Source organism: Passer montanus, unplaced genomic scaffold (genome assembly GCF_014805655.1).
Source record: "Passer montanus isolate IOZ18808 unplaced genomic scaffold, ASM1480565v1 scaffold5, whole genome shotgun sequence".
NCBI classification, from domain to species: Eukaryota; Metazoa; Chordata; class Aves; order Passeriformes; family Passeridae; genus Passer; species Passer montanus.
Window position 1 is genome coordinate 5,583,830 of NW_024369929.1, and position 21,863 is coordinate 5,605,692.

General features: G+C 35.9%; 1 protein-coding gene across 9 annotated transcripts in view; it reads right to left on the reverse strand.

Moving 5' to 3' along the window:
• Positions 1-21,863, reverse strand: part of UNC13C (unc-13 homolog C) — a 177,015-nt gene that overhangs the window by 60,565 nt on the left and 94,587 nt on the right. For all 9 annotated transcript variants that reach the window (XM_039723375.1, XM_039723381.1, XM_039723380.1 and 6 more), the window contains 7 exons: positions 21,023-21,192; positions 20,045-20,160; positions 18,028-18,191; positions 11,271-11,421; positions 8,827-8,895; positions 7,483-7,572; positions 6,568-6,696 (listed from right to left, as the gene is read on the reverse strand). In XM_039723375.1, coding sequence (XP_039579309.1) covers positions 6,568-6,696; positions 7,483-7,572; positions 8,827-8,895; positions 11,271-11,421; positions 18,028-18,191; positions 20,045-20,160; positions 21,023-21,192 — 889 coding nt within the window. The remainder of the gene's footprint in view (positions 1-6,567; positions 6,697-7,482; positions 7,573-8,826; positions 8,896-11,270; positions 11,422-18,027; positions 18,192-20,044; positions 20,161-21,022; positions 21,193-21,863) is intronic.

The following is a 21,863-nucleotide window of genomic DNA, read 5'->3' on the forward strand; positions in this document are numbered from 1 at the left end:
TGCACGCACAGAACACTGAAATGCCATAAGATGTCCTGTACCTAAAAGCTCAGTAAGTGACTGGCCAAAGGCACAACAATGACATTCCTAAAGGCTTCTGCTGGCAGATCAAACAAGCAATGAGAGCACATGATATCTCATCAATAAGACAGGTTTTTATACTCTCATATTAATTGAATTGGGTACTTTTTTCTTTAGGATCACCCTAGAGTGGTAGCAAACATCTTATAAAAAAAGTGTCTTTAAAGAGAATTATTCACTTAAGATTCACAGATCAGTAAGTACTGGAGATTCTGTGTGGGTTTTTTTAATGCAACATCCAAACTAGATAACTCTGGGTTTTTTGGTATGGAAGACATCAAAATCAGAAAGAGGAAATGTGTAAGAGCAATTTTTCATAGGATATGAATCAAAAGAAATTATTTGCACCGAATCATGTTTTTCTCAATTCCCTTTTACTGTCAATTTCCTAGTCACCTGAATTCATATGCAAGAAATAGATCATGCAGCACAGAGCCTCGAAATCATTTACTGGTGCTTTGATACTCTCTTAAAGAGAAAAATAAAATGTAGGGGGAGTTTTCTGAGTTTAATGGGAAAAAAAGGCTAAACTGTTGACAAACAAACATTTTGTACTCTGGAAAAGTAGCTGAGAGTGGAGAAAGCAATCTCAGACCCAGTGTGAAGCAAGATTAAAATCTACATCTCTATTATCCAGAGACAAATCTGTGAAGCTTGGTCTGAGAAACAGAGGGCTTTCAACTCCTCCCATCACTGATTTTACCAGATCATAGGATGAATGTCTGGTTTAATTTTCTTTGTTTTTATTTTGTTATGTTCTGTGCAATCAATACCCATTATTATCTGTGTGACTTTGATAAATTGAATCTTGTGATATCAGAAAGTTATATATTGCTGTCTGCTGCAAGCCCCAAGCTAGGTTTCAGAATACAATATTTTCTATATAAATAATGATACAGCGGAAACTCATTGGCAACCAACACAGTAGTCTTGATTAGCACAAGGCTACAGAGGGCAATTTTACAGACCAGTTTTAGACAATATTAATTTTAACAATTCTTCCATATTTTAAACTGCATATTTATTACTTATATTACATATAATACTACTTTAACTTAGAATCACCAGCAAATATACAATATGCACTCTATATAAAAGATACACATATGTAGACATCCACAGATTAAGCCTACATATTTTTAGAATTTTATATAATTTTAAATGATATTTTTAATATCTAAAATAATGAAAAATTGGCTTTACAGATTTCACATAAGAGAGCCTAAAACCAGAAACCACTTGCAGATATGCATTCAAAACCTGTGAGCGATTTCCCTGTGCAGTGCTGTGGCACAGTAACTAACTGCTAAACCATTAACTTATTTGAAACTGAAACCCTATTTGAAGAATCATCATAGAATCATATGGGTTAGAATTGGGCTGGAAGTGATGTCAAAGACATTTCATTTTCATTCCTCTTCTCTGGGCAGGGACACCTTCCACTAGAACACTTTGCTCAGAGTCCCATTCAAACTGGCCTTGAACACTTCCAGGGATGGGGCACCCACTCCTTCTCCAGGCAACGTTGCTTTATGTATTCTCTAGTACCAACTGAAGTGGAATGGAATTATTTTGGATTAATTCTCATCAAGAATTGAGCTGGTTTAACTGGTCTATCTGTTTAGGGCAGTGTAACATGAATAGCTCCTCTGCAGAGGCCAGCCAAGTGATACTGTGGTTTTGATCTGACCCATCCCACCCAGATGTGTTCTACTTCTGTGGGGAATAGGTGAAGGAAGATCAAAGTGAGCCCCCTCACTTATTGCAAGCTCTTTGACTTTCTAACTAGTGTTGTCAGAGAAGCTGCCAAGAAGAAATTATATCTGTAAGATCCAGTCTTCTTCTGACAGAGAATTCTCAGAATGGGATTGGAAGTATCATAGCACAAAATGCATCCTTCTGTTCTGAGGAAATTTACCAAATGTTTACTGTGGTTAACATGCTGCCCATCAAACACAATGCTGCGACACAAGGAGAGATCTCTAAGTACCCTCTGCATGTCAGATTTGAAGAAGTCAAAACCTTTTCAGTGAATCTAAAGCAATATGTAAATATAACAAAGGGCCTCACAAGAATTATTACTTGACACTGAAATTTGCACGCCTGAAAAATAGGACTCTGTAGTAAACAGCTTTTGTTACTGCACTTTATTTCCCACTTCATACTTCTGAATGTGCTTGAAAACCACAGATCACAGTCATGTTTCAATCCTTGCAGTATTTCTATAAGAAATTAATAATCTAACAATTTTTTTTTGTCATTTATACTAAAGAGAAAAAAGTACACCTTCAGATGCAACTCTGAGGCTTGGATTCCCAAATCTCAAATGGAAAAGTGACCAGGGGCTCACAACTGAGTAAAGCAAAACTGAGCCAGCTTCCAAAGCATAAGCACATCCATGTGCTCATCCACAGCTCTGACTCCCAGAGCTGGGATGTTTTTATCTCATTATCAACCCAGCCCAAGGTGCTGCACCCCTGTGAGAGGTGAATGGCAAGGGCAGAGCTGTGCTGCTGCAGCTGTACCACTCCTGGCTCCTGAAGGAGTCAATTGCTCTTTGCTACATCCTGTCTGCACCAAGCTGTGGTGCAGATAACACGCAGAGTTGAGATAAGACTCAAGTAAAGGTCCCTAACATCAGGTAGAATATCAGGCCTGTTCTGATGAGCTGCTGTCAAATATAAAGTACTCCAGTGTTTTATTCCAGTATACTGGTGCTATCAGTCATGAAATTATTTGTACTGATCAAGAGCTCTTCAGGTAACATGAAGGGTATGGTTTGCAATCATCATGAATTGTCAGGGGCTCACAACTGAGTAAAGCAAAACTGAGCCTGCTCCCAAAGCATAGGCACATCCATGTATCCATGTGCTCATCTACAGCTCTGACTCCCAGAGCTGGGATGTTTTTATCTCATTATCAACCCAGCCCAAGGTGCTGCACCCCTGTGAGAGGTGAATGGCAAGGGCAGAGCTGTGCTGCTGCAGCTGTACCAACCCTGGCTCCTGAAGGAGTCAATTGCTCTTTGCTACATCCTGTCTGCACCAAGCTGTGGTGCAGATAACACGCAGAGTTGAGATAAGACTCAAGTAAAGGTCCCTAACATCAGGTAGAATATCAGGCCTGTTCTGATGAGCTGCTGTCAAATATAAAGTACTCCAGTGTTTTATTCCAGTATACTGGTGCTATCAGTCATGAAATTATTTGTACTGATCAAGAGCTCTTCAGGTAACATGAAGGGTATGGTTTGCATTTCATTGGTGTCACTCAGTGGAGAGGACTGCAAAAAGAATTATTGAAGGGACTTCAGTCACTGTGAGCACCAGCCAGGATTTCAAAATTTGTTTTCTCAAGAAAACAGAAAGAGTGACAGATCCGTAAATTGAGTCAGAAAGCTATCAAAGTGCTTCCTAAACTACTTCTCCAGGATATTTTTTTTTAACCTAGGATAGCTAAGCACTTCACTCAAATAACTATTAATTAAAAAGAGAAAAGACTGCATGCCCTGCATAAGGAGCTAGACAGTTCTTCATCAGAGGGCTTTGTCTCCAATAATGAGGACAGCAATATACATGTCAGTAAGACTGTCAAGCTATCATGTTTTACTGTCTGTAGCAGTCATTGGTTTTTTGCCATCAGCTGTTCTTTGTATTCTGGTGTGGAACTGCAGCATGACATTTTTGCATACCGTTAGCATTTGCAATGCTTCACCCCAGGAAATATCCTCAGGGGTGATATTTTGCTGCAAGACATTGGCTTTTTAACAGTGATTGCCTGCCTGACACAAAGGTAGAGAGTAATAAAAAGAGAAATTGGAGACTGCTGAGCATATTTTGTGATTTACTTTTTATGTTTATAGTGGCAAATATCCAAAAACGCCAGATCAAGCCCCTCAATTTTAACAGTCATTGCTCTATTTTCAACCCAAAATGAATCAATCCCACACAATCAGACCTGAAGCATATTTTCTCAAAATACTGTAGCAGGCATCTCTGAGAATTTTAGGTTGCAGCCAAAAGCAATTGCAGAAGGTGGTTTCCCTGAGTTACACACAGACACACCCTGAGCGTGCAGGGGCCTCAGCAGGACAACATCTGCCAGTCCTTCCCCTGAGTGAGAGCAGGTGCTGACCTACATAAGAACCATTCCTGGTTGCTTTGGGCTCATGGATCTCAGTTCTCAGTCTCACAGCTCAGAGCTGTGCAGCTAAAACATGAACCTCCTGTGTGCAGAGCCAAGCTAGGATGAGCTCCCTCCCTCTGAGGGGAGGGGACCTCACCTGATGGGGAGAGAGCAGAGATAAGCGAAGGGTACTGAGGAATCTGACCTAATCTAAGGGGCTTGGACACAATGCTAATGAAATGTTAATTACTATACTGGTTAATGCTTCATTATTATAACAGTGGTACCACAAGCCAGTCACCTGGATTGACTGGAAAGCCTCCAGAGCTACAGGTTCAAAAAACCTGCATGCTCAAGTGTTCCCAAAACCAAATGCACTTTTGAATACAATGATAGGAAACCATAAGAGGATCATGCTGAACAGTCTCCTTGTACAACTCAAGAGCTGATGCAGAATTCAGGTAGTCTTTTGACTCATCTCTCTATTAAAGAGAGTTTATTCTGAGAATTGTGTCTCACCTTCTGCGAAAGAAAGTTTTACTGTCTGGCATTAAGACTATATGTGACTGTTGAATTTTTTTTAATGTGATTTGCTGTTAGAAATAAATTATTTTGAAGGCAATCTATTTATTTTAAATTTTGTGTTTTACACTTCTTCACTAAAGTTTCTTGCACTGCTTTGTGATTGCAACTGTACAGAAAATTGTCTGCTTAAATTTTCCAAAAAAAACTGCCCCTGCTGGAAATCTTGTGAACGAGAACTCAAGAGGTGCAGAAATACAGTGAAATACAGTTAACCTAGTCTTCCAACAGAGTGAATACTTGTGGATTTTTTTTTTTTCAGGACTTCTTATTTCTCCACCATTAAGTAGAATTGCGTGAGAGTAAAATACAACACTGCCTGTTCTGCCTCAAATATAAATTGGAGAGAAACCTTACTTAAGCAAGTTTTACTTTCTCTACCAAGCAGAAAAGCTGTAATATCTCTGCACTTTAAGACCATATTTTAAAATAGACAGGCTAAATGGCTGTATGGATTCACATTAAAAAGTTGTGAATTTTTTGAATACAGATAAGCTTTTGCAGTTGTCACAATGCTTTGCAGAGGTAAGACTTCATCACTTTTAGCTGTTTACTGAGGACTAGAATCTACTGATAAACTGCAGGCTTATGTAACACCCAGTCTCGCAGCACTTCATATTATATTTACCAGACAAGATCAAATTGCTGCAGAGTAAACAGCGAGAAAACAGAACAGTTTATGACGTAAATAGATGTGATGCCTGAAGCTGCTCCTTCCACTAATTTATACTCCTACTCAGCCTACAATGTAATCTGTTGTAGGATAAACACACATCAGCACTAAGTGTGGAGTGCTTATTGGTGCTGGTGAGAAATTCTTACATTCAAAGCTACAGTTAAGTTTTCTCACATAACAGGAATCCAACATGAGAAAATATATTCTCATTTCAGAAATGTTGAATAGCAAATACCACCTTTCCTATAACATAGGAATTAATATTCTGGATTTAAGTAAAATATCTTTCACTTATATTAATAAATAAACTCAGGTAAATTTCATTTATGAGTGTTCTTATTAATTATACACACACAAAAAAAGTGCATTTGCCAAAGAACTTAGTTCAAGGCTGGAATAGTCACAGAACTACTATTTTTGCAGTGTACCATCCAGAAAGCAAATACAAGGTACAGGTGGTAATATGATAAAGAAGAGATGCTCCTTTAAGACAGTAATTAATTCTAACATTACTTATAGAATGACCATATTATATTAAAAAATAATAAGTATTCTCAAGGATTTTGCATGACATTTGGAACACAACAAATGCTATAATTATTTTGCATTGATAGCTCAACCTGACAGACTAATATTAAGAAATCCTCTGCTTTCTTAAAGCAGTTACTAAAGCTTGGATCCAAGTATGCATCATACTAAAATATGAGACTGGAAAGACTATATAATTTTCAGCAAATTACATTTTTTTTCCTAAAGCTACAGAAGTGAAATGTTAGATTTTAAATAACTGTTTTCCTGTTACAGATCTTAAATGAACAATAACCAATGAAATGTCATCTTCCCCAAAACCACTGGACAATTTCACAGTCATGTCCAACTTGATGACTACATTATGGTCATGTGTCCATTTTGAAACTGATGTTAAACATTTTAGAGTTCATAGCTGTCTATGGGTGAATTCATGGTATGTTGCTCCTCCATGCATAAATAAAATGAAAATCTGAGTGCTTTGATATGAAGGAGCATCAGAAGACTTTCTGTTTACTAAAGGCAAACTAACAATAATGACTGAGGAATAGCACAGAACAAGTTCATTTTGACCTTACCTGATCCACTAATTGGGAGTAGAGATCATAGCAATTGTCAAAAATATATTTATAAGTTGAATCCAGGCAGGCTTTTACACAGTCTTTTACCACAGTACTGGCTCGAGGGGGGCTCTGCAATTCCAGGACCTAATTAAATATTTCATAAATGGGAGAATGTCAGAATTAGATTGAACACAAAAAATCCAAGGTTGAATGGAGTTCTGTTATAGAGGATAAAAAGTGCTCAAATAAAGCAATGATAAAAATAATTAAAATTGTGTTGAATTAAGATTGATTTAGTTCAAAGATGCATTAAAACACTAGGGATTAGATTTTATCACTAAGTTTTATTTACATTAAATATTTATATGATGAAAGAGGCATGTGTGCTCAAGAGTTTACATCTTTAAATCTTAGGTTTTACATTTTATCAGGACTTTTATTATTTAGGCAATATTTAAACTGTATAGTATGTGCTTTCCTTTGAATGAAAATATCAAGCCAAATTGCAGTTATTTATTTAAAGCAAAGGGTTCATCTTTTTAGTCCATTTCAGAATACACTAATTCAAACTTTAACTTAATGGATTATTTTAATTCTCTTTATGCAGTTCCTAATGCAATCACATGCTAAAGGTTGCTTTGTGTTTTTCTTTTTTTGTTCAGTAATGTTAATGTGTACCATTCCATTCCAAAAATATTTTCATGCTTGACCACTTAGATCTCAACCTTCGTAGAGACTAAGGCAAATAGTTATCAGATCTATTTTGCTGTTTGACTTGTGATTTTATTATATCAATAGAAAACCCTTTTTATATATTACTCCTAAGGAGTTCAGCTAAGTATGCTTTATGTGACTTGACTTTGAACTAATTTAAAAGGTAATTTTTTTGTTTATTTCAGGAAATTTATTTGTGCAAGTAAAGGGCAATACCTTCATCCGAAAAAAAGTAATGCTGGTAAGCAGATCCACAGTTGATTTCAGATCTTGGAGTCTTTCAGAATTGCTGGCAGGAAAATTATCCTGATGAATCAGGGAAAGAGGAATCATGCAAAATTTGAGTTACAGGTAAAATCCTTGAACAACTATAAAAACCCTCAAAGAAAACATAAAATGCTGTTTGGAAGGATTAGAGATGTTCACGTTGCCTGAATTCTGCCTGTGAGGTAGTTAATGATGAACATCCCTTGGACATCAGTAGGAACACCTTTGATAATGCTCCTGCACTTGTAATATGAATAATTCAAAATATTGTGATATTTACAAAATGGACGGAAAAATAATCTTACAAGAAGTCTGGGAACTGTTGCTACTGAAAATAATTTATGGGTTTTCCATGGCTCATACATCATTTGTAGGCATAAATGCAGTCGTAAGCTTAATGTGGAAATAATATATTCCATTTTTGCAATGATCTCTGGGTTAACAGAGTGATGTGAAGTAGTGTTATTTAAATAACTTCCTACTAATGAAATACCAGCCTCATGCTGCGATACTGTATGGACAGCATTCTTCAAAATGAAAAGATCCTAGCATGAACATATCTCCTTCACGAAGGATATGGTCTTAAAAACTATGTATGTGCAACTTCTATTCTCTCTAATGCCTTGGGGTTCTTTTAAATATTCCCTTTCTCCTCCAGTTTTGGAGAGCAGGCCACATGAACAGACAAATCCTTGACGTGGAGGCTGCTACTCCTAGAAGCTGAAAGGCGAGGCACATGTGATGAAGCCCTGACTTATGTATTGTCCAAAAGTTTCATGATCCAGTGGACTGGAGAAGGAGAGGGAATTCAAATGGTAACTGGCAGGTACCCAGTGCCTGCTTTCCTGAAAGGCTGGCTTTGGAGCACAACTCAGTGGAAGGCAAAAATGAAATGAATTCCTACCAAACAGAAAAACAAGGAAACAAAGACTCTTTCAACATTATCAGGATCTTAGCATGCAAGTTGTAGCAAAAATGTCAGGCTCTCAGAAAAAATACAGCAGTAACTGCACTTTGTACTACCTGAGTCAGTGAAGGTAATTCCCAGATGAATTAATTTAATCAACTTAAAACCAGTTATAGACCAATTTAATCAAAGTTGTTCAATACTACTCTTTCTTAAATATAAGATAATCCCTTGACCCTTTCTTATCTTTTGGAATGAAGATACTAAGTTTTTTCTTTTTGTCAGATTGGAATAATATTGGTGTTAAACAGTTTAAATTCTGTAAATTTTTGTTCCAAAGGATTTAGGGGTCTCATGTTGACTCAGATAGAATATGTTGTACATACCCTGTATTTAGATAAATCAATCCTCAGAGAATTGTGCAATTGATCCAGCAGCTTTATGAACTTTTCTCTCTGTAAAAAGAATACAAGAACATGTTGCACTAGAATTTGCAGGTTCCTGTAATTGTTGGGGGTTTAGAAAGCTTCTTCCCACTCTTAACTTATTTGAAAATCAATTTGTTTTCCATTATTTCATATACAAGTGATGGTTTGAAACACTGTGTTTCAAGGCTAGGTGATGCACTTCTTTCACATTATTTTCCCTTTCTATGTTGTGTACCTGGTATGCATTAAACACTGTGTAGCTGTGAAATATGTTAGGGAGGTCACAAAGATTTTACAATGCAACATTTTCCTGTCTTATATTTACCTTGCAACTGACTAAACTCTTGAAGAAACCACCTCCCACTTCCTTTAATAAGTAAGAAATGATGCTCATTTACTACAGAATTTGGTGCAAATGTATGACTGAAAATTATACTTCTGAAACAGTGGCTTTTGTAGCAATAGAATAAGTAATACTAATACAATTAAATTATATTTTTTCCTTTCAAATGTGAAAATTAACTTGTTATCTTGATAGATGAAGGAGCAGGGAAAGTATTTTGCTGTGAGATTTCCAGCTGAGTTATGCCATTCTCAAGTAATACTAATGAGTTTCTAATTACCATGTTAGAACATATTCCATAGTCTGCTGCACAAAACTGTGAAATCTCAGCCTATGTGAAAGCAGCAGACTTCTGGAAGAAGCAGGAGCTGATAGCTCTCAGGGTGCACTGATCGTATCTGTACCATCCCTCAAATGTGATGATCTGGAATTTGAAAATAGAGTCTTTGTGCACTGTCTCTCATCAGTGGAGTTCTAACCTACACCAAACCCCGCTAATTTGGCACGGTTCCCTTAAGGGATCAATCAAAAGAGAACTTTTTTGTCATTTTTTAAAGCTCTACTGAAATATTCAGTCAGCCAAATCATTCCCAGCTGTAGCCTCAGGACTTGAATTTGAGATGTTCTTTTTGATGAATGATGTGCAGCTATTCACTACCAAATGCCTTTTGACCCAGGAGAGAAGAATAATCTGATATTTTGCCTATAAGTCAATTGTTTGAAAAAAGAGCTCCAAATCTCTTTTAGTGATGCCTACTACTCTTTTTCCATCCATCTGTTGAACTATGAATTGGATTGGAATTGCGTCAGAGGCAAACTGGCATTACCAGCAGAGAAAGGACTTAATCTCTGCCCAGTCTGAGGACAAGAGTAGTTCTGATCATTAGAAAAAATGGGAAAAAAGGATAAAAATCCAGCAAAGCCATTCTAAATTTCAGAAGTTGCATCAAAGTCAAAGGTCTAATAAAGCTTGAACATTGAAAGAGAAGACTTGTTTCAACAAAGATGTTAAGTAATTCTTGGTTTACGCACCCAGAAGTATAATTACATAATTTTGTCTTGAAAATCTGAAATGCATAATTCCTCTATTATTCTAATACTGGAGAAAAGTACTAGTGCCTCTAACACTACTTCAAATAATTTTTTAATTTGAAATTTTAATGTGTATTTAATAAATTTTAATTATGATTAATATTTTATTTCATGTCAATAAATGGTATTTTATGAAAACTGTAACATCAAGTATATCTTTGCTATTAGCCCTACAAATAAAAGCCTAACTAAAAAAAAAGAAAAAGGAAAGAATAAATGCATCTTTCAGCATAAGATAGTGTTTATCTGTATCATGCGTAATATCAGAGCTATGAAGAAAACCTCTTTGAATTACTGCTCTGCCTTACTGCTCTCAATTCCTCTGAGAGTAGGTGAAGAAATCAGAATAAGGAGTGAATGGATCTTTATTTATTATCATGTTCAAAGACTAGGAAGTCCATGCTGTGAGATTCTTATCCACAGAAGAAAATCTAGCAATAACAAAAGAACTATTACCACATCCTGAAATGCTACTATTCCTCCTAAAATTCCTGATACCTAAATCCAGGACTTGGACAATTCACCAGCAAAAATTTCAGCAAAAATAAGAGAAAGTCCATTATTATGGATCCTTGTGAGAACAGCAGCATTTATGGCTACATACGCTAGGTTAACATGAGTTCACTGATGATACAGCCCAAGAAAGGAATTGCATCCAATACTTAGTCTAATGTAGTTTGCAGTTTGCAAGGCCCAGTGCAATAAAACTAAAACCTGTTTGTTGGAGATTTTAGTACTGTGAAGGTGCGCCAGTGCTTTCTATCCTCTACGCTTCACAAGGCTGAGCAGTATCTTCTCTGGCTTTTATGAGATTAATTTTAAACACTCAGGGTAAAATTTTCAAAAGCTAACAACAACCCTTAATCTTTAAAATGAGCAATTAAAAAAATTCAGTGTAGAAGTTAATATGGAATATAATAGGGGAAAAAAAGGACCAGAACTCTACTAAAAAAGAAAATCTACTTACCCCGAAGTTAGTAGCAGCAAAGCGATCTGAGGCAGATACATTAGTTGCTGCTGTTGTGTGAGCATAGAAAGCATTTATATTGGCCAACAATGTACTCATAACTGCTGGAACACCAGGGCACATGTATTTAGAAGAGAGACAGGAAAAGTGCCTGAAATTCAAACAAACCAACAGTTATTAAAGATGGCAGGGAATCTGCTTCTTCTCCCTTTATAATTTCTTTCTAACTCCAATGATGTAACTTTCAGGCTACTTCCTGAAAATTGTACAAATGTATGTGAGGCAAATACAGGCACATTTGATACAGTTGCCACTTGTGGCACACTGATATTTTCAAACTGGCCACATTAGATTCCCATTCAGTTCTTACTCTGTTAATCCCAAACACAAAAACTTGACTTAATGTTTTAATTGCTATTAAACAAAACATTCATTATTAAAGAAAACCTAAAAAGCAAGCTCTAACTCACCATCATGGAAAGTCACAGAGGTCTATAGTAGAAAAAGATTTAATTGTCGCCAACTAAAAGACTCAAACCAGCATTTTAGCGTGGCTTTTATTTTACCCTACATTATTAATGAAAGGTGCTTCAAGCAGCTTCTGGGTTCACCTTGATTTGAATTAGGCCATAACTGAAACTCTTCCACTTTGATTCAGGCCAGTAAAATTTAGGTAATCAGTCTGTTAAACCTGAAGCAGCCAAAACCAGAGGTGCAATGTGGCAGCACTGTTTACTTTTTTAATGAAACAGGAGATGCCTGCTGGAAGCATACAAAGAGCTTATAACACAATAAAACATGAGGGGTACAAATGGATGAAAGATCTGACAGATGAGGAGGGTGAACATCATCAGTGCAAACATAAGTGCAACATATGAAACCTAAATTTCAAGAACTATAATTAGGCAGGACTGGGAGAGAGAAAGGGATAAAGACTAAATGTACACAAATAGGAAAGGGAATGAGGGGGATTAGGAAAAGATGGTGGTAAAAATGGGTGTACAAAGAGAAGAGGATTAAGAAATTCCAATCAGGCTCTGTATGACTGAAGGTCCTGATTTGGACACATGCTCCTCTTAGCTGGAGACTCTGGCTCCTCTCTCTTGTTCCTCCTCAGGAGCATAAGGCAGAGCAGTGTGCTGGGCCTGAACCACCTGGGCACTAATGCCCTTCCAAGAAAAAAATTAACACAAGGTACAATTGAACTCTTCTGCCGAACTTGAGCCAAATACCCTTAACAAGTGTCACTGCCTAAATAATCTTTCAAGGCATTATTCAAGATTATTTTCCTGTAGGGGCAATTATTAAGTGCTATTATTTGCATTTTACATAACTGAGAGAAACTGCTCAAAACTACACAGAAACCAAGCACATGGACCAGAGCCCAGCATTCCCAACTATGTGCTCATGGAATAGTGTCACCAAACCTTTAATTCACTGCCAATATTTTCAAGAAGTGCATCTGAAGACTGAAATGTGAATTCAACAAAAGAAAAAGCCAGTTCTCTATCTCAGAAAAATCTTTCAAAACATATGTCACATGTTTGCTGTCAGGTAGAAGAATAATACTTTCCTTTGTAATGAAATACAATAGTGATGTCAGGTGGTTCTCATCAATAAAGGTAACCTTTAAAGCTAATAAAAATATCTCCTTATCTATGAGTAAGTTTGGGAAATATACGTAGGGGATGATCAGAACCAATTATCAAAAAAATGATAAAATAATTAATACTTTTAATACTGATGATCTTTAATTGCCAAAAATCTTTTAGTGGACTTAAAGGTCCTTAGTGCATGAGTAATATCAATCTGGAGATACAAAGGCACTAATACCCCACTGGCCTTAGAGTCATACCTGTAACACATGCTCTGCTGAGGGAGGAGGCAGGCAAAAGGAACAGTCAGCAGCAAAGAAATCACTGGGATTGTCTCAATTGCCTTCAGGGAACATGACAGACCATGAAAATATTGTTTGGGTCAAGATTTTAAGGTGTCTTCTGCAGGTTCCCCTAACCCTTTCACAATGAGCTACCCATGACCTGTACTGAATTCTTATATTGAGAACAAGACCCTAACTGTACCAATTTTTCACAAGGAAAATTTAAAGCAATTGCTATAATTTATGTCCTTATTGTATCACTGCACTCTTTCACCTGTAATGTGCTTATTGAAAATTATGATAAAGCATGTGTGACAGATTTTTATTTCTCTCCATCATTTAATTAAAATCTCTAATGTTCACAGGACCTATTAAGTACACAATATGGGTCATGACTCAGAGTGCTGATAACTCAGGTTATCAATCAGCTACCTACAAGATACCTGGATTCCTTCTGCTTGCTAAAATGAATAAATCAAAGTAAACCCCTGTCCTTGTTTTTGCAGGTCTTTGAAAACAGCAGCCAGTAGCATGAGTTATTAACAATTTCTAGTGGGCACATGATGTCACAGCAACCATTGCTAACTCTCACACATTTTAGAGCAAGGTTGCACTGCATAAGCTGAAACCAGGCCTGCTCGCTCCAACTTTCTTACTATGCAATTTTCTGACCAATAGACAGTGCCTGGGATTCTTCCAATATTGCTGCTAGTATGAATTAGTGAAGAAAGGAGTCTAATTGATGTGCTGTACTCATCAGTAAGCAAATGCTATCAATAAAAAATTAGTTTAATGGGCGATTTGTGTGCTTTCTGTAATGCTGTCACATTAATTGAAAACTAGCAGGAGAAAAAGATGACATAGTTAGTGCCCATTAACCTGCTGGAATGAGAGCTATGTTGCTGATTGAGAATCATTAGGTTCTACCTGTGGTGACTCTTGCCAGTAAGAAGTAAAGATCTTAATAGAGCTTTTATTGCACTTGACTCTATTACACAGTAAATTCAGGCTGGTGATATTATGTGTAATTTCAGTGTCTAGTCAAACACTGTCTCAATACGTGCTCAGATTTTTACCTTCTAAAGAGAAGTAAATGATGATGAAAGATGAATGACAGGAAAAAAATTTACTTTTTCTTTACTGCAGAGTGTGGCTTAATATACATAGGTAAATAAAGTTCCAGTATGATTCCTTCTAGACATTGAATTTACAGTATAAACTGCCATCAATCCCCATAGTAATCAAAATAAAGGCCAACTGGATCACTGTGCCGTTTTTCCACTTTTTCTTCCTGCCTCTTGTGATATTTATTTTCCTCCCCATTGTCTCACACATCCATGCTTGTACTTCTGGGAATTACACATACCAGTCGTGTGGCTAACAGTGTTGGTCCAGCTGCTATCCATCAAAAAAAAAACCAAAAAAATTTCTCATCTGAACCATGTAAGAATGGCTGTAATGGTCTTGCTTTTCTTTTCCTAGCACAGACTCCATGAGGATGGAAGTATAAAATAGTCATAAGAAAGAAGAGTGGATTATGTAACCCATACATTCAAGACTTCAAAGAGCTGCAATTGCTGCAACAAAATCAGTCTTTTTGTTGTATTTTACTTTGGGTTGATGGCTGTTTTTCTATTCACATGAATTCCACATTTGGTAACTTAAAGCAGATTTCCTTGCTCAGGAACTGTGCAGTCATAATCCACATCTTGAGAGTGAAACACCTCTTCTAAGTCAGCATCTTTAGCAAAAAGGTGTCTACATTTATCTCATAAAAATGTGGCAATGTTCCTATCTCCAGCAAGAGATGCAACCACACCTGAATTCATTATCTTTCTAAGTTTGGAGAGAAAGGTCTCAATGGGGACAATGACTAGACCAGACAGGTAACCTGTGTGATATCACCTCGTCTGATACCCACATTTCAGTATGAGTATAGTCACTGTATTTAGAAAATCAAGACTAAATATTTGAAATATTATTTCTGTGCTCTAAAGGAATAGATATATATAATTATTGAGGGCCAGAAGGAAATCTTCAAGGTTTATAAAGGGATCATAGATGACAAAGACACCATCATGAACCAGAAATGACAGACAAGTGGGATTGTTTATTGCTGCAGTGGAACAGGATGCCAAGTCACTTTAGACAGGGGTGCTTTAGAGAAGCTTAATCAGGTTTATGTTGTGTAGAAATGCAGAAAGGCGTATGTTCAGCATATGACATCTATCCATACTTAAAAGGGTCATTAAAAGACTATCATTAAGTGGCACTGAAACTTTTAATAATAGTTAACTTTAAAACAAATATTAATACTAAAAAATAAATCAAGGCAAAAAGAGCACCTCATTAGCAGCACCCTAAAACTCACATAGCCTGATAAAGTGTAGATGCTCTCTGAGGTCTGGATCCTGGGGTATTAAAGCTTAGTTAGTTTTGAATTTACAAACACAAACATTTTAATTTCCAATGTTATCATGAGACATGCAGTAGACTCTGCAACTAGATTCTCAAGCAAAATATTCTTACACAATATTCCTCTGGGCAAAGTGATTGCATTCAAATTCTCTCTCTGTCATATAGTAGAAAATTGCTTTTGTTTTTGTAGAAGATCTTTTTACCAAATGCAATCTGATAATTCTATTTTCCAAATCAAGAAGCTGTACATTTTCTTCCAGCCACTAAAATTGTTCCAGAAGAAAAAGGTAATCTCATAAAAAGAAATAAAACCAGTAAAACCAGGAGATAATAGTCCAAAAGAAAATTCCTCATGACAAATAGACTTAGTGTCTGCACTACTCTTCTTTCCGAAGTCTGAATGCTCTGAGATGTGTCTGCAGATGATTCAGCAAAACAACGTATATGAATATATATTTTTCTGCAAGTATTACTTGAGATTACATGCATCACTGATTTTATTCCCACCTTAAACAGGCTGGGGCTCTTCCCTCAAAAAGGCAAATACTCATTATTGACATGAAACATTTTAAAATATAAAAGGGTATGGGGACAATGAAATCTTAGCTTTTATTTCTTGTGACTATCAATATTAAATTCACTTTCTCATTACATCTGCCTTCAGATACCTAGTTTGCAGTCAATAGCATCAAGGAAATTTGGGGAAAAGGCATAGAAGAAAGCAAGAACAAAAAGAGGAGAAGGCAAAATAGGCCAATTAACTTAAAATGGCTTGGTTAGAATTTTTAAGTAAGGACTCCCAAAAAATGTGTTGGAATATTTGCTCAGCTCCATGTTAGATGTGCAGACTAAATTTACTTACTTTCTATGATTATCTGTATGTTATGTTATTCACTGAGTTAAAAATAAAGCATCTTCTTTATATAAAAATATAACCTGTCAATTTCTACCATTATTAAGTAAACTATTAAGTAAAAAATCACATCAGTTATATTGCTATTTTTGCAATGCTAACTTTTGCAACATCTGAATTTCTAACATCAGTTTCAAACTGTTTTTGGAATTTTTTGCAGTACTTAAGTACATTGAGAGATGAAGAAAAAATTAAAAATAATTTTACAGTTAAAGTTGTCAGTCAAAAATACAGCCACGTTATACTGAGATAATCAACTACTGGGGCTGTAGTTAAGACAAAAGTAATGATAAATCAGCCCTTTATTTCTTACACAAATTGCTAATAACAGCCATCCTTTGGCATTAATAACTCTTAATTCCTTTCTGGTCAAAACTTGAATTCATTTTGATAGAAACAGCAGGAACAACTCTATCACTAACATTTTGGTAAAATCCCATACAATTTAAAATCAAGTTATAAAACTACAATACCAGGATAAGTTAATACATGACATACCAATCACACAGAGCTACAGAGAAACTACACACAGAAACACAAATACTCATGAAAGTCTACACATTAATTACTCCATATGTAGTTTAAATACAAAACAGAGAAACTCTCGAGTTTCATTAAGTATTATGTGCAATGCTGGATAAGTTCCTTGAAGGAAGATCATTAAAAATGTGTATAGTAAAAAATACATTCCCTGAACTTCTATTAGATGAACATTACAAGAATTCACAGACAGCTACATAAACTGAATGACAAGTGCATTGCAATAGTAGGTGGTGTCAACATATTCTGCAATGAAAAGAAAACTTCAGATTTTTATGTACCTTCATACTTATTATAAGACTGTTCTTTTTAGGAGGTAAAGAGATGCAAAAAAATGAGAGATGCTCTGATTAAAAATCCCACAATATTAGGTTTCTGTAAGAAAAAAGTCGGTATTTTTTATTTATAGGACTCATTTGGAATCCCCTGCTTTTCTACAGCTCCAGCAGAATATAGTTCTTTTTACGAGAAAACTTTTTGCTGGATAAATTGAGACACATGATGGATGTCTCACGTCTGCAGGCCTCTGAGCTCAATGGTGCTGTGTTCTAAGGTGTTCAGACAGCTACTTCAGAATGGATGATGCAGTAATAGGTCTCAGTACTGTTAAAAATGGTTTGCACAAATTATTTACTTATACTATGGAAGCTCACTATAGCCACTAGTGAGCTTTCATAGTAGTAGAAAAGAGTACAGAGCTTGTGAAACACTGTTCTAGTTGCATCTGGAACACTGGAAGTCTTTCTGAACTGTGCTATATATCAGTATCATAAGGATTAAGGAATGCATTAGCAGTAATACCAGTAACAGCTTATAAAGTGCTTATATCTGAAAGCCACTGCAGATGAGAAGCACTTTAATAAGAATCAGATGGACAAAATGATAAGAATTTAAAGTCAGGAATGGAAGAGAAACAGTGAATGAATTCACAAAAGGCTTGAGACTCGTTGCTTCCCTCAAACACATTGGTGACAACAAGGCAGAAGGCCAGCCATGATGCTACTTACGTCATAGCTTGATAAATATATTCAATCCCATAGCGCATTGCAAATTCATCCACAATTTCCTGTGCAGCATCATCAAAGTACACCTTCCAGGCCTCGTCGCCTTTCACCTCGGGGATTTTCACCACACCGTTCGACTTCACTTCCGTCAGGTAATGGAACAGATTCTAAAGGTAAGAAATACAGTAAAAGCAGGCGATCCCCCAGCCAGGGAATAATGTGCTCTGACTCCACGATTCAGAAGGCTGAATAATTGCTTTATTAAACTATACTATATTACACTAATACTATACTATACTAAGAGATACTATACTATACTAAAGCGATACTATACTCACATTCCACATGTGCCAACTATGCTAAAGAGATACTGTACCAAAGAATACTAAAGAAAAACTGGTGGCTGTCTCTGACCCAATTGGCCAAGTAAACAAAACAACCTTCACTGGTGTCCAGTAACCAAATCTCTTTTGGTAAACAATCTCCATAACACATTCCACATGTGCCACACAACAGATGCAGTGAATCGAGCTAAGAATTGTTTTCTCTTCTTCTCTGAGCTTCTCACTGCCTTCCCCAGGAAAAATCCTGGGAGAGAGAATTATGTCTCTCTGTCAGAGAATGTGAATACCACATAGAAAAGTTTCAAAAATGAAAGTTTGTCTTTTAAGAAGCATTCTGAAAATATATCCTACATATAGTCTTCAATATGCTGTTAGTCAGTTTTTGGATTGTTTCTTTTTCCAAAGACTGGCTCAAACTAGTCAGCAAGCTTGTGATTCAGCACACTGTATCTTCTTGATATAAAGTCCTGTCCTTTAACTGGCACAGAAAGACTACAACATAAAATAGTGCAGAAACTTCTCTTTTATATACCCTTTTTAATGAATGAAATCATGGTGTTGTAATACTTATTACAGAGTGTTTCAATTTCAATTGTATCCATGACCAATAAATTTCAAATTCATTATTTAAGTCCTTCAGTTACAGGGAGCTAACAGAAATACTGCAGATGCCTCTCAAGTTGTGCAAGGTGTGCAACAAAGCTTAGGTTTTGCACTCTTGGGAGCAAAGCTAGGATCTGACATTCATGGCATAGAATTCTTCTCAGATTGCCCAGCTCCATATGTGTCCACAAATTCTACAACTTCATATGTAACCACAAAATCTAACAGATTTTATTTCCAATTTTCAGTGATTAAAAAAACCTCTAAAATCTCAAAATACTTTCAATGTTGCTAATTAGGCCATAACTGTGTCTTGCATTCTCTTAAAGCATTTTAATATTGTCATTTACTTCATAAGTCAAACGTTTGCAATTTCAGGTCAAAACTGACCAGCACAAGTGCCCTAAATATCTGATTTTACAAATGGTGAACAATGGGATTTTGTGCCTACATGATAGTAGTGAACTTTCAGCCATGTATTAGCTATCATCTTTCAGAAACTACTTGTATTTCCAGAACAGAATTTCTACATGGATCACTATTTGAAGGAAAAGTAAAAAAAAAAAAATCTTTCAGAAGACACATCTATTTATCAGAGGTGATTTTTTTTTCAATACTGACAAAAGCAAACTAGATGAAAGGAAAATTATATTTTATAGTATTTGTGTTTCTCCTTTTTCTCACTCTCTAAAATACGTATACTGTAAAACAAAAGAATTCTTTGCAGTGTACTTCTGTAATATATAGAAAAGTTTGAATTTTCCTGATGTTAGCAATCATGTAACAAAGTGCTAAATCAAAAGAAGTATAGGTAGAGTTATCTAGCTCAATCTCTTTTTCTAACACCTCCTGGCAGGAATGATGTGTTTGTTGGTTTTATGTTGTCCTACCCTTGCCTCTGAATCTGATACTTCCTCAGCAATACAGAACGGGAAATCTAAAATAAACTTGTCCTCAAGCACAGCAGCAGTTATTTGTTTCAGTGTTGTAATGTTCTGTAGCCTTTTTTTCTTTATCCATGCAACAATTGAACAGTAATTTCTATACTGTATACTATAATTTCTCCAACATACCTCATGTAGACAGGTGTACTGCACATGATAAGGAGCAACTTTCTCCTCTCCTTCAATTTCAACATTGATTTTCAGTCTAATGGCCCCAGAGACAGCCGATTTATCGGTTCGCTTTTCTGAAGAGTGGAAAAATAATACATTAGGAACTACCAAGAACACATGTATGTCATATGAAAAGCTTTCATAAATCATTCTAGTTTAATCTTTTAAAGCCAGGGAATCCTGCGTTGAAAACAAGAATGTTTTTTAATACCTCACACACGGTTCAGGCCACAAAATAGAATATCTAACTATGAAGTAAAAAATAGAATATCTAACTATGAAGTAAAAAATCTTTCTTATTTTATCTCCTGTATTCAAACAAGGCCACATAGCTATTTATTTACTACTTTCCCCTTTTCAATTGAAATTACTGTAATTTTTTACCTGACATCTGTACTAATTTTTATTATTTTCCTTTAGTTATGAAGACTTTACCAACAGCCTGGACTACTCTGAGTGTGATAGTTGATTCTGGTATGTGCCCACCAAAGCTGCTCTATCACCTCTCCTCCTCTGCTAGACAGGGGATAGAAAACGTGATTAAAGTCCCATGGGTCAAGAGAAGGATGGGGAACAGATCACTCACCAACTACTTCCATGGCCAAAACCAGACTCGACTTGGGGGAAAATCAATTTGTTACCAGTAAAATCAGAGGAGGATAATGAAAAATAAACCGAGATCTTAAAACACACCTTCCCCACAGCCATCCCTTCTTCACAGGCTTACTTCACTCCTGATTTTTTCTACCCCTTTCCTGCCAGTGGCACAGGGCGACGGGGCAGTGTGGGTTCTGTCTTTCATTTTCAAATCAACCTGTTATGTTTAATACTTTAAAAGTCATACATTGGCACCAAAGCTACAAATTTTGAAGTCACAAAGTTAAAGACAGTAATACTCTACCTAAACTTGTTTTAAAAAATCAGTAAGAGTCATACCTAAATTATACCATACATCCATTTCTCCACTCAGTGTTCTTACTTCAATGATTGTTTGCCCAAGGAAGTCATCTGATTCCTTTTTGAAATGCTGTTTTACTCTAGACTTGATATCATCATCTTCATCCCATACTCTTACTTTTATTCTATCTGTAGAGTTATGACATTCACTGGAAAAACAAAAATAAAACACAAAATGTAAGTGATATATAAACTATATTACTCTGTACTTCTCTCTAATTAATTAAACTCAATCTCCACACATTTCCTTAACTACACCAAATGTCAAAGCACAAACAATCTGCAACATCCAGAGATAAAAAAAGACCAACCCAGACTGCCAGGGACAAAAAAATTATTATGTATATGAGAGTACATATAAAGAGAATAAATTGATTGAATTATATATACATAAAGACTGCATTTAGGAATGTCAATAACTGCTCATTAAAAATTTTAATTTGAAATTCATACTTCTTTATGCTATTATGAAACAAATGTCTTAGGAAAGATACAGTTAGGTTTATTTGTTAGGAATGCCATGTAGTACATATAGTAAACTACCAAAGTAGTACTCTGGAATAATACTAAAAGCAAGAAAAAAAAAAAAAGAGTATTTCCAGTGTGTGTTAGAAGCTTTTGTTAAAAACCAAGAAGTATGCACAAACATCCTAGCAAGAAAAGAAAGGCCATCAGAAAAATCCAGAAAAATAAGTAGCTGCTTTTTTTAAAAGACACATTAATGTTCTTCCCGACCTCCATTCCCTGGTAAGGAGAAAGAGTAGGGACCATGCCATGTCTAAAAAATTTCTTGTAAGTTTAAGTGGCTTACTAACCCCTC